The 13,160-nt window shown below is 40.7% G+C and overlaps 1 protein-coding gene across 2 annotated transcripts in view; it reads right to left on the reverse strand.

The window, feature by feature from the left end:
- The window catches only part of LOC121571699 (lambda-crystallin), a 36,826-nt gene extending 28,264 nt beyond the window's left edge, over positions 1–8,562 (reverse strand). Inside the window, exons 1-4 of one of the 2 annotated variants that reach the window (XM_041883324.2) lie at positions 8,427–8,560; positions 7,175–7,282; positions 5,417–5,543; positions 1,284–1,445 (exon numbers count right to left, since the gene is read on the reverse strand). In XM_041883324.2, coding sequence (XP_041739258.1) covers positions 1,284–1,445; positions 5,417–5,543; positions 7,175–7,282; positions 8,427–8,467 — 438 coding nt within the window. In that variant the 5' untranslated portion in view covers positions 8,468–8,560. Of the gene's footprint in view, positions 1–1,283; positions 1,446–5,416; positions 5,544–7,174; positions 7,283–8,426 lie in introns of both variants that reach the window. The other variant, XM_041883325.2, reaches the window with a different exon arrangement.
- Between the last annotated feature and the right edge of the window lie 4,598 nt (positions 8,563–13,160).

A 13,160-nucleotide genomic window follows, 5' to 3' on the forward strand; every position in this document is an offset into this window, starting at 1 on the left:
ATCACAAGAACGGTGAGCAAAAATCCCAGAACCACACGGGGGGACCTAGTGAATGACCTGCAGAGAGCTGGGACCAAAGTAACAAAGCCTACCATCAGTAACACACTACGCCGCCAGGGACTCAAATCCTGCAGTGCCAGACGTGTCCCCCTGCTTAAGCCAGTACATGTCCAGGCCCGTCTGAAGTTTGCTAGAGTGCATTTGGATGATCCAGAAGAGGATTGGGAGAATGTCATATGGTCAGATGAAACCAAAATATAACTTTTTGGTAAAAACTCAACTCGTCGTGTTTGGAGGACAAAGAATGCTGAGTTGCATCCAAAGAACACCATACCTACTGTAAAGCATGGGGGTGGAAACATCATGCTTTGGGGCTGTTTTTCTGCAAAGGGACCAGGACGACTGATCCGTGTAAAGGAAAGAATGAATGGGGCCATGTATCGTGAGATTTTGAGTGAAAACCTCCTTCCATCAGCAAGGGCATTGAAGATGAAACGTGGCTGGGTCTTTCAGCATGACAATGATCCCAAACACACCGCCCGGGCAACGAAGGAGTGGCTTCGTAAGAAGCATTTCAAGGTCCTGGAGTGGCCTAGCCAGTCTCCAGGTCTCAACCCCATAGAAAATCTTTGGAGGGAGTTGAAAGTCCGTGTTGCCCAGCGACAGCCCCAAAACATCACTGCTCTAGAGGAGATCTGCATGGAGGAATGGGCCAAAATACCAGCAACAGTGTGTGAAAACCTTGTGAAGACTTACAGAAAACGTTTGACCTGTGTCATTGCCAACAAAGGGTATATAACAAAGTATTGAGAAACTTTTGTTATTGACCAAATACTTATTTTCCACCATAATTTGCAAATAGATTCATAAAAAATCCTACACTGTGATTTTCTGGATTTTTTTTTCTCATTTTGTCTGTCATAGTTGACGTGTACCTATGATGAAAATTACAGGCCTCTCTCATCTTTTTAAGTGGGAGAACTTGCACAATTGGTGGCTGACTAAATACTTTTTTCCCCCACTGTACTGGACTGGACTGCAATAAAATGTAGTGTTGCAACCTAGGGATTAGAACCTGAAGGTTACACATTTTACTGTTGGAATGGATGGGTCATTCCCTTGTGCAAACACCAAAAGTACTGGCCTCGGACAGGGAGAGAGAGTTTGTGCAAATCTGAAATAGCATCCTGTTCCCTATGCTGTGCAGGGCTCTGGCCAAAAGGAATGGGATTACGGCGCCATATTGGACACAGCCTTGGTGTTTGGGTTAGCGCTGTACTGACCGGGTGAGATATGATGCAGCGCTTCCGGTTCTGGAGCCGGGAGAAGACGTTGCTAGGCAACAGGCAGGAGGTGGAGCTACTGAGGATCACGCCCTCTCCCACGTGACTCTCCACCACCTGGAAGACACTCTGCTTGGCCTCAATCTCCTCAAACACACTCTCCTGTACACACACACACACACACACACACACACACACGTTGTTTAGCAGAGACAATGTGACAGTAAAGTTAACACATTTTCCTATTGCAGTGGCAACAGGGACCTTCAGTGCAACATTATAAACAAATATTAGGACATACAGAAATACAATGTAAAGACTGATGAGAACAAACATGGTGTACTTTCAAACTATTTGTTTTTTTGCTGGGAAACGTAAATTGTTCTATTTCACACACAAAGAAACAGCTTTTCCAGCTACCTGTACAGTGAGGGAAAAAAGTATTTGATCCCCTGCTGATTTTGTACGTTTGCCCACTGACAAAGAAATGATCAGTCTATAATTTTAATGGTAGGTTTATTTGAACAGTGAGAGACAGAATAACAACAACAAAAGAATCCAGAAAAACGCATGTAAAAAATGTTATAAATGTATTTGCATTTCAATGAGGGAAATAAGTATTTGACCCCTCTGCAAAACATGACTTAGTACTTGGTGGCAAAACCCTTGTTGGCAATCACAGAGGTCAGACGTTTCTTGTAGTTGGCCACCAGGTTTGCACACATCTCAGGAGGGATTTTGTTCCACTCCTCTTTGCAGATCTTCTCCAAGTCATTAAGGTTTCGAGGCTGACGTTTGGCAACTCGAACCTTCAGCTCCCTCCTATAGATTTTCTATGGGATTAAGGTCTGAAGACTGGCTAGGCCACTCCAGGACCTTAATATGCTTCTTCTTGAGCCACTCCTTTGTTGCTTGGCCGTGTGTTTTGGGTCATTGTCATGCTGGAATACCCATCCACGACCCATTTTCAATGCCCTGTATATGTGCTTTCTTGAACAGGGGGACCTTGCGGGCGCTGCAGGATTTCAGTCCTTCACGGCGTACTGTAGGTTGACAGAATATTAACTTTTAAAAGTGAGATTTTCACTGGGCAGTTACTTTAAGATTGAAAAGGAATATTGGGGCATGATCATGTTTTTACTGAAAAAAATTCTAACAATAAGGGGAAATGTCACATCTCCAATGACTCAGGAATGGTGGTTTACTAAATATGTCTCCCAGCACTCCTCATGATCCCCAGTCACAAGAGGGTTATGTATACTGCTGTCATTCGTGTTTCAATACAAATACAAACCACAGAAACCACATTGAGAAAAACATGATATGATTCGATGTGGTCATCGCTTCTTATACATGAATACAGAACACTGCTTGTGCTTAGTCCTGTTATGCATTGCTCATCACAACCATATGCACAGACAAATGTCTTGAAAGCCATGATGCTCTCTACCTCACAATGCTCTTTCACCTTCTAACTAAACTAACCAGCTTGGATATACTACAAAATGGCCGCAGGGTAGCTTAACACCTCCAGGTGTTTCTCTCTAAGCCCTGATGGCTCTCCTGTGGGCAGGTAAGGTAAGGTGTGTTGGTCAGTCACCCTTGCAATGGTTACTATGTCTTTAACAGTAAAATAATAACTCCATGACAAAGTCGCATGTTACCAGATTAAACTAGCAGCAGTAACTGGCTGGGTCAGTGGCTTACCTGACACATTCACAAATAAAATGGTATGTCCCTCACATAAAGAGAGATACAAAAATAATAACTATTACCCACTGAGGCGGGACACACTTTGCCTAAAATATTTCCCTCATATTATAAGTCTTAAGTGGGAAAACGATTATAAAGCCTATTCATCCAAAATGAGGTTAGAATCAAAGGAGGAGTGAACTGCTGTCAGTGAGGAAACGTATCTGAACCAGGAAATTGTGGTCTCAGATGGTGACAGGAAATACTCTGAATATTTCCAAGCAGAATTTCCCTGTAACTCTCTAAAACACCCTCTATTGTTCTCCTCCACAATGTGACACAATGGTATGTTCCTGAAAGTTTGAATCGATACACTGTAATGATTAAGCCTATGTGAAATACCATGTATCGATCTCCCCTGTGACCCAGTGACCAGTGGAGCTGGAGTGGAGCTGGAGCGGAGTGTACCCAATTTTACTGGAGCGTGGAGCGACTTTCCCAAAGGCTGGAGCATCGGCCTTCTCACCCTCTCCAATTTCGCTCCAGTAGCGCTCACCTTATGAGCTCAGGGCATGCCCGGCTCAGCATGCATTTGTAGTCTACTAGTGTGCTGCTATAGCCACTTGCTTTAGCTACTGTCATTTAGTATATTAAATATTTTCATAAAGAAACTGATAAAACACACAGGTAAAAAATCAAGGTGACTTACAAAGATGAGGAGGACCAAGAGCAAGAGAGGGAGTGCGGTGATGTAGTGTCCACAACTAAGGAATCATTGCGGAATCTGAAAAGACACGTATCCCATGATGGTGTACTTACCAGAGGTGTGGACTCGAGTCATGTGACTTGGACTCGAGTCAGACTCGAGTCATGAATTTGATGACTTCAGACTCGACTCGACAAAATGTACAAAGACTTGCAACTCGACTTGGACTTTAACATCAATGAGTCGTGACTTCACTTGGACTTGCGCCTTATGACTCGAGAAGACTTGCTACGAGGACTTGTAATGACTTGCAAAGGCTTGCTAAGAGGACTTGAAATGACTCGAAACTAAAATGTAGGACTTTGGACTCGACTTGAGACTTGATGGCTTTGACTTTTGACTCGACTTGGGACTTGCCTCATCTTTGACTCGACTTGACTCGGGACTCGAGGGCAAAGACTTGAGACTTACTTGTGACTTGCATAACAATGACTTTGTCCCACCTCTGGTACTTACTATCCCATGATGGTGTACTTACTATACCATGATGGTGTACTTACTATCCCATGATGGTGTACTTACTATACCATGATGGTGTACTTACTATACCATGATGGTGTACTTACTATACCATGATGGTGTACTTACTACGTGCAAATTCCAACAGAAAGGAACGAGGTGGGTAGCTAGCTAAGTGTGTCATTGTAGCAAAGTATTTAAAAATCAGATCTCTTAAAAGTTTCGTTAATTTTCGTTATATTATCTATACAAAAGGCCATCATTGATTTTGGCCCAATAGTCCTGGCATATTACCTCTTTCAAGGAGCTTTCTGTTTTGATAGGGTTATTTTACCTAAAATCCTACCTACAGAAAAATCTAAAAACAACTACGCATCCCTGCCAAGCCTGGCAAGAGTGGTCCGAAGGGTGTTTAGCACCCCCAGTGGCTCTGCATGTGCTGAGTGGGTATTCTCCGCTGCTGGCCTGGTCTCCAGGCACCATCGCATGAGGCTGAAACCACAAACTCTGGCCAAACTCATGTTTCTAAAAATGAATTCAAAGGCACTGTAGATGGAGCCTAATAAGGCATTTTTTGTTTAATTTGTATTTAACTCTAAGTAAGTCGCAGCCTATATGTGTAATTTATAGACTAATTATTTAATACAACGAAATGTTATTTAAATGCTGAGCGCTTAATGTCCCTGCCAGCCTAGTGTGTCGCTCTCGCAAATGCTTTACAATTGATTTCTTTGTAGGCTATAGCCTTGAAATAATTTCAATAATATAGCCTAAATAATTCATTTTAATTCCTTCTTAGGCTACCTGTCTGGCTCCTGACCTATTTAAAGTGTTTATATGCTGTTTAATACGACGTGTAGCATATTTAAAATGATGAGCGCTTCTTACAGTCACCTTTTCCTGTTGTTTATTAAAATACTTTTCATTCAAATCATATGGTTTGGTTTCAATACTTCAAAACAAATGGTAGGTCCAGGTAGTCACAAAAATAGATGGGTGTTGGTTAAATTGTGATTTTAATGAATGGAGCGAATTTGGAGCAGCATTTTTCTTTCTATGAAGGAGCGTTTGCAAAGGATGTGGAGCGGGATTTCCGACCACTCAACTCCGCTCACATACTCTGATTGAGATGCATCCTAGCGAAGTTTTATTGCTATTCCTGCATGAAAGGGCATTTTCCTCATAGATGATACTCATACCAGTCAGCCTACTGTACCTGGACGAAGAAGGCTCCCTCTAGTGCCTGAGGGAGGTCATCGTGGCTGCTCAGTAGGGCTAGCTGCTCTGAGGCACTCAGCTGCCCCCTCAGCATGTGGGCTTCCTGCAGCTCCTCAAGCTGTTTCCTGGGCCACCACACAAGGAAAATGGGTTAACACACCCACACAGGCACACACACAACCCAAGGTATTGTTCAATGACCCATAACTATACAGAAACTCAGTGACCTCTGGAATATGAAGGAGAGTCATTGCGTGCCACCTGACTACATAATTAATACACTGTAACACCGTATCTGTACCTGTCCGATTGATCCCATTACAAAAACCATGGGAGACTGGCAAAACACAATAACAACAGACAGGTTGAGAACTTTACCACATTGTGAATGGGCTGAACATTAGTGGTTTCATTAGATTGCATCATTTACATGACAGCCTTTATGTAAATACAATGACAGTCAATAACAGAGAAACGTCAAACTGAAGCAAAACCTCAGGGCACATATCTGAACTCACTGTAACCATGAGAACTGAATGTTACCAGGTTGGTTTTCGAGCCAACAATAAATGCAATGGTCCATTCCCTATGCTTTCGAGGCTTTGAGTAGTGGTCAAATCACTTAATAATCCAAACAGACATCTGTTTTTCAAACTGTCATTTCAAAGTGAAGTAAATGAAAACTTTATACGTAAACATATCTTTCCGGTAGCTCTATGCTGAGGCCAGTGGTATGATGGATACCAGATTTTTATAACTAACCCAAGATAGACCAGTGCCTGTCGTTTTCAATAGGAGCAAATTAATCATAGTGGGCAGAACAAGCAAGGAGGCGGGCAGAGCCAAGCACGAGCTAGTGAGATCCTATTGGTGTGTTCTAGCATTTATTTGCATATTTCTGTTAGGGAATGCCTATTCTGTGAAGTGCGCTTGTGCAATAACTCGCCCTTGCACTCCTTCTAAACAACACACTTTTTTGAAACTTTGGCAAAAGGCAAAGTCTACAAAACAAAGTCCACTCTGTTTGTTATAGATTCTAGTTTTGGCCACTGGGCTTCCTCTCATCACCATATTTGATAGTGGAAATGCCAACTGGATGCTTCACATTTATATATCTGGTGAAATATCTGGCTCATTGTTCTATCTGTGGTTAAATCCTATTACATATAATGTTAAAAAAAATACATCATAGGGGAGATAGGACCTGCTGCTGTTGGACCAGGTCTCTATTGAAAAATAGATTTTATCTCAATGAGAAAAACCTGTATAAATAAAGGCTAAATAAAAAACAAAACAAAAAAAGGACCATATTCATCTAAAGCCCTATGTCATGTCGTAATGTTCAACCATGTTTTTAACACAGTACTACTATATGGTTGTTGATTGATTTATACATTTTTTTTATTTTTTATTATAATAATTAAGGAGTGGGGTAGTGCCCATTTTTTTGCTTTATTGAAGAGATAGTAAAGTGTTGGAAAGACGGGGAAGATAGGGGGAGGGTGAGGGGAGTCAAAGGGCAGTGGAGCGGATCTGAATCCATGCCGACTCTGTCATACATGTGTGCCGGGGTCAGCAGCGGCCACACAGGGTTTATACAGTTAAAAGGATTCACTGATCATGTTTTGGTCTTGTGTCTTCAGTGTGAGTGCAAAAAGGACTGAGGGGTATTTAGGTCATGTATGAGTTGTTATGTATGAGTTGATGTTGTTATGAGACATTTTGTTAATGTTTCGCCTTATTTTTCAGGACTGACCTGACCTCCTGGATGGCCCTGGCAGCATGGCCAGGCTGGTTGTCATAGATCTTCACTCTGTAGCCACCACTCATAAACACCATGGCCCAGGAGCGCCCAATCAGCCCACTGAAATACACACACAACAACAGTGCCAACATTTTTCTTTACTGTCCCCCAAGGGAAATTTGGTTTGCCCCGGAATGGCTACATGTGTTTTATGATAAATAAAATCCCTAAGTGGTCCTGTGCGGTTCAGTTGGTAGGACATGGCCCTTGCAACACCAGGGTTGTGGGTTTGATTCCAGCTGGGGCCACCCATATAGAAATGTATGAACATTTCTATATGTTGCTTTTGATATAAGCATATGCTAAATTGCAAATGTATTATATATAATAATTATATAATATAATAGTATATACACTGAGTGTACAAAACATTACTATTGCAACTCAATATTAGGAAGGTGTTGTTAATGTTTTGTACATAGTATAATAGGAGTTATCATCGATTTGGGGGTCAGTCCAAAGGTGAACACAACTTAATTTAATCATGAACTTTAATGAAGTCAAAATGTAAACCTTGTCATATGACAAGCATTTGTGGCTCTAATTGTGAAACAAGGGTGGTTCAACAGTGACAGTGCAGACATTTTGAGTGCCCTCAACATCCCTCAGGATTGTCCAGAAATGGTGACTAGAGGAGGCAGGAATAACAGGAAGCAAAGGCAAAAAAGTGATGAATGTTCTTAAGAGAAACTGCCAGTATCATCAATATAGGCATATGACGGCCATATGAGTGGGACATTTTTTTCACTATTGCATTAGATTTAAAATGTTAATCTAGACAAAAATACATTTTCCTCCAGATATCATGATCACATCATGTGCCTATTGCTAGCACAACATCCTGACCTGATATGGCACATTCAGTGTATACAGTAGTTAGCTAGAAAATAAAGATACAAACTAAATATTCTCTCTAGTATTTACTTGACACATGCACAACAAATATGAATACAATATCTGTAACTCCAAATTTTCAGTGTCATGAAAATGAACTAATTTGTTTACTTTAATCTAGTTGGTGATCAGCCGACCCTACTCTAGCGCAAGGTTCACATGCATAGGCACATACGGTCCGTAGCTAGGTCAATGAGCTATAGAGCTAGATCCTGTAAAATAGCTGCTACTAGGTAAGTTAGCTAGCCTAGTTACTGGAGCAAGATTGGTTATACAGATAAAGCTCGCAAAATGTGAGGTTTCTGCTCACCTGCCAATAACTGTAATGGTCATCCCATCAGAGGAACTCATTTTGCAGGTTTGCTTAGAAGTAAGTTATTGCAATATTGTAAATTCTCACTGACTTTCCCAAAAAGTCTGCATGCAAATCCTGCAACGCCCCTGCTACTCACGTGATTGTACGGTGCCCTAAAATGTTTTAAATAAAAAAGAGCGAACAAAATTAATCGATTTACCGATTTGCATTACTTTATTAAACATGTGGTAATGCTCTTGGTCATACTTTTTACATTCTAAGCTGATAACATTGGAAAAAATAAAAGAGAAATGGTTTCCACACTGACTATATCGTAAAAATTCATGAAAACCAAAATGTGCTTTTTGGTCTTAATTTAAGGTTAGGGTTAGGTATAAGGCTAGCAGTGTGGTAAGGGTTAAGGTTATGTTTAAAATAACATTTTAAGAAGATAAATTGTAGACATAGGTGGGGTATAACTCCAGAGATATCAGAGAAAGGAGGAGATGGGAATCCCATTGAACAATGAATGGAGGAATGTATAACGCCCCACCCAGAAGATTGTCGACCAATCGCGTTCACGTTGTCATGTTGCGTAAAGCGGTTGCTAAACTAATCTCAGGCTTCTCAAAGTCAGGTAATGAGTCCAGAATATGGAGCGAGATACCTGCCAATAGGTTGAACGTATGTATCGGTTAGGATCGTAAGAAAATCCATTCGTAAATTGTTTGGATGGTAAGAAACATTAAACGTAAACGTGAAATTTCATCTGTGAACATACAAACACCATGTTACAATTACGGACTAACATTTTAGGCTTGAACAAATCTTGTGTTGCAATTCTGACGTACAATAATACCTTTCAGAGTTTTGGCAGTTTCATCTCACCAACAACAAAAAACGTACACCAAACGGCCTCTGAGGAGTGCTATGCGAACAAGCATAACACAGTATAAAAAAAAACGTTTTCAAGTTAAAGGTTTCCATTCTCTATTACTCCTCAGTTGAGTTTGCCACTGCAAGTCTAGATAGCACTAGCTGTATTATGCCTAAAACAGTGACGTTTCAGTCCGCTAGGTGTATCTCTACAGCATGTATGACCACTGGAGTCTTTGCCACTCAAAATATTTTTTTTATAGAATATTTTGATATTTATTTAATCATTAAACATTTTGCCTAAGCATATTCTGTAGGGGGGGGGGTTCATATGAATTAAAAATAATTGTACATGATTTATATGAATCGGGTCATGAACATATGGACTTTGAAATGAACAAGGGTGAGGTTAAACGTAGGCGAAGTCTGGCATAAACTTATTCCCACACTTTACAATAACTCTGTTGCAGTGGTTTTAGGTAGTCTCTGTATAGGCTATTCCCTTCATTGCGACACTGCTGCCCAGTTGAAGAGCTTGTGATCTCCATGCAGCACCACAGCACCATGCGCCTTTGGAAAAAAGCACCCCTCAGCCTCAGAAGATGCCCTTCTGGAGGCATGCAGCCATAGAGTCATTATACCCTAATGTAGACCTATTTGCCTACTAGCCAAATAAAGTGCAGAGCATGCATGATGCGTGCAACTCGTCATTCCAACATATTTGAATATTTAATTAATCCTTCATTCAGTTCAGTCAGTCAGTATGCCATCCATTCAGTCATTTATCTGAGTTGCAATAGGAACTAAATCAAAGAGAATAGAACAATCTTATCCATTTGTTTATTGAAATCCATGTGTGTATTCAAAATTATCTCAATTCTCCAAAGTTCTTTAGCCTATAACTTTAATAATTCAATGTATAATTTAGGCCTATCCAAATAAAAAATAGGCCTTCAACTTGTAGGCATTGCAATTTAGGCTATCATTTTAGGTACTGGTGTCTTGCGGAATAATTGTAGAACTCTATTTGTGTTTTATAACTGTTTTTATTATTGGGCTCCCTTTAAAAAGAGACCCTAGCTCACAGGCCTCTAAATTTAGCCTCTAAATAAATGTTAAACAAAATAGTTGAAGAAGCACAGGCAGTGGCTGATAGGGAAAACAGATCTGGCAATAAGAATAGGCTATAGATAGTCTTGACCATTTGGGACCCCTTGGCTATTTCGCTCAGGACAGGTTATAGCCAAGACTTAATCAATATTTTGTTTTGTCTCATTTATTGATATGGATATAGCCCCTGCGTGATGGGGTTGTGCAACGCAAATGGCTATAACAAGCCTACATGCAGAGTGGAATTCACTAATACAACAGTCAAAATGCCTAATGTAAGGCCTACAGTCCGTGCTCCCAAATACTGGAAAAAGTGTGATTGATTAGGTTACATGATCACCATAGTAGCCCCACACAGCTATACAAATAAATGATGCAATTATATGGCCATTAAATAACACACAACAGCATGGCATATTTAGATAGTGGAATAGGCCTAGCCTTAATCATATTGACTTTCTATTTTGCAGCTCAAGGCTCTTCTGTGTCTTAATCATTCTCACACAAGTCATTTGCTGAAGGCCCAAGCCTATACTACATAATCTACTGACTAGCTACGTTCGGTTCATGTCCTTTGCAGATGCCACATTACTGCCAAAAGTTTGTACGTATAAAAAAGATCTGTAACCGAGTAAAGGGAGACATAAAGTAAGAATTGAATGTGTAAATGTTCATTCATAGTCGTAACATAGGGTTTGTTCGTTTACAGATCTAATTTAACGTTTGCGTTTCATGTTTTACGCATGATTTTTGTTACGATCCTAACAATTTACGTATGGATTTTCTTACGATCCTAATCATTTGTACGTTCAAACTTGTGAAAGTACATAATGTGATGATTCTTAAACTATATGATATTACAGAGAACAAGTTAATTATCTCACATCTCTGAAAATATTTGTAATGTTGTACTTCTTGTTCACAAAATTCATGCTAATGTTGGGTTTTTGAGCTGGCGCTTCGTTTTCTGTGCCCCACTTTACAGACAACACCCCATCCAACGACTGTGATCTGAGGACCCTTTTTAGCAGGGACTCAGTAACGCGCTTGGCCCTGACCACTTCTTCATAATTGCTGACCGTCAACCTCCCTCTCCTCATGGTGTGCCAGTTGGGGTTGGTGCCATGCCAGCCAGGATGCCTGCATGCCCCAGGTGCCTTTTTTTTAACAATGTCTGATACTGACAGGGAGGGTAGTGGTTGTTCTAGCTCAGGTTCAAGGAGACATGCCATTCCACTGAACTTGCCCCGGGGACGGTTCCGTAGCCACTGAAGATCCTCCTCTGTGGGCTCTCGGGACAAAGGGTTGTAGTCTTCGGCCAGTACAGGTCCTCCACTGACCGCACATCGTTGGGAACTGCTGGCTTCCTCCACTCACATTCCACATCTGTATGGCCGATATTGTGAACTGCCAAAATAGGCTGCATGGCTACACTTATGAGCTCCACGGAGGCATTTGCATGTGGTAGAGAGAATCCCCTGGTCACCTACAGAGACCTCCCAAGAGGAAGGACGTTAAGTGCCACATGCCTTTCAATGCATGACTTTGAACACCTTGAAATGCATTAGTTGTAAGAAATGTGCTATATAAATCAAGTTTGATTTGATTGATGACATTACAGCTGTAGAATATATAATAAACTGTAATTTTCACATTAGGACAAGTGCAGTTTTTCCATAAACTTTTAATTGATAACTTGGGATTTTATCACTGGACATCAAATATATAGTGGGAAGGATCCTATAAATCAAGACCGTGTGAATGCATGCACCGCTCCGAATAAATAAATACTGTGCCTTTGAAGATCTGTCTCTGGTCATGAAACTACAATACAGACTGGATGTCTAAACAAAGTCCATTCTGAATGTCAATAGATTTTTAGATTCATTCTCATCAAGTATGAAAAATGTATGCACTCACTTAACTGTAAGTCGCTCTGGATAAGAGCGTCTGCTAAATGACTAAAATGTAAATGTAAATGACATTCTAGAACTAAGTTATCACTCATCGAAGTCTGGTATCCAGGGTAATCTGGTTAATGATTAAATAATTGATTAAGTGGCTCTTTATCCTTGTAGAATGTTGACAGCTGTATAGAACACATTTTATTGCTAAGATGCTCAAACTTAACTTAACAGCTACACTCACCAACACAGGATAAACTTTATCCCTCATGGTGAATGCACCAATTTGTAAGTCGCTCTGGATAAGAGCGTCTGCTAAATGACGTAAATGTGCCCTTGAGCAAGGCACTTAACCCTAATTGCTCCTGTAAGTCGCTCTGGATAAGAGCGTCTGCTAAATGACTAAAATGTAAATGTAATGCTGGCCCTGGGAAAACCTGTAAGTTGCCCCTCACTATAGGTGCACTTCTCCACATGGCCAGATTTATAGTGGTCTTCTCCCCTTTTAATAATGCTCTTTCCTTTAAAAATGTGATAAGGACTGAAATAGACACCAAAGTCGACATACTGTACAAACAATTATCTAGGCTAAGTAAAACAACATTATTTTTTGATCTACTGCTCTGCTAACTAGCTAGCTAAAGTGTAGTCAGTGCCTAGCTAAGACATAGTAAGGGGAGGTAAGAAGTTCATGGATTGGACACAGGTATCTGATCGCGCTGGTGAACGGTAGCTGACAGTGTCGGCTAGAGATGATGTGCAAGAGCTTCCTGCAGGAATTTGAAGTCTTGCTGAGGTCTTCTCTGTTGCTAATTAGCATTTCATTTTTGGGGGGTAAATACAGGCGAATATATTGATA

This window comes from Coregonus clupeaformis, chromosome 29 (genome assembly GCF_020615455.1).
Source record: "Coregonus clupeaformis isolate EN_2021a chromosome 29, ASM2061545v1, whole genome shotgun sequence".
NCBI lineage: Eukaryota > Metazoa > Chordata > Actinopteri > Salmoniformes > Salmonidae > Coregonus > Coregonus clupeaformis.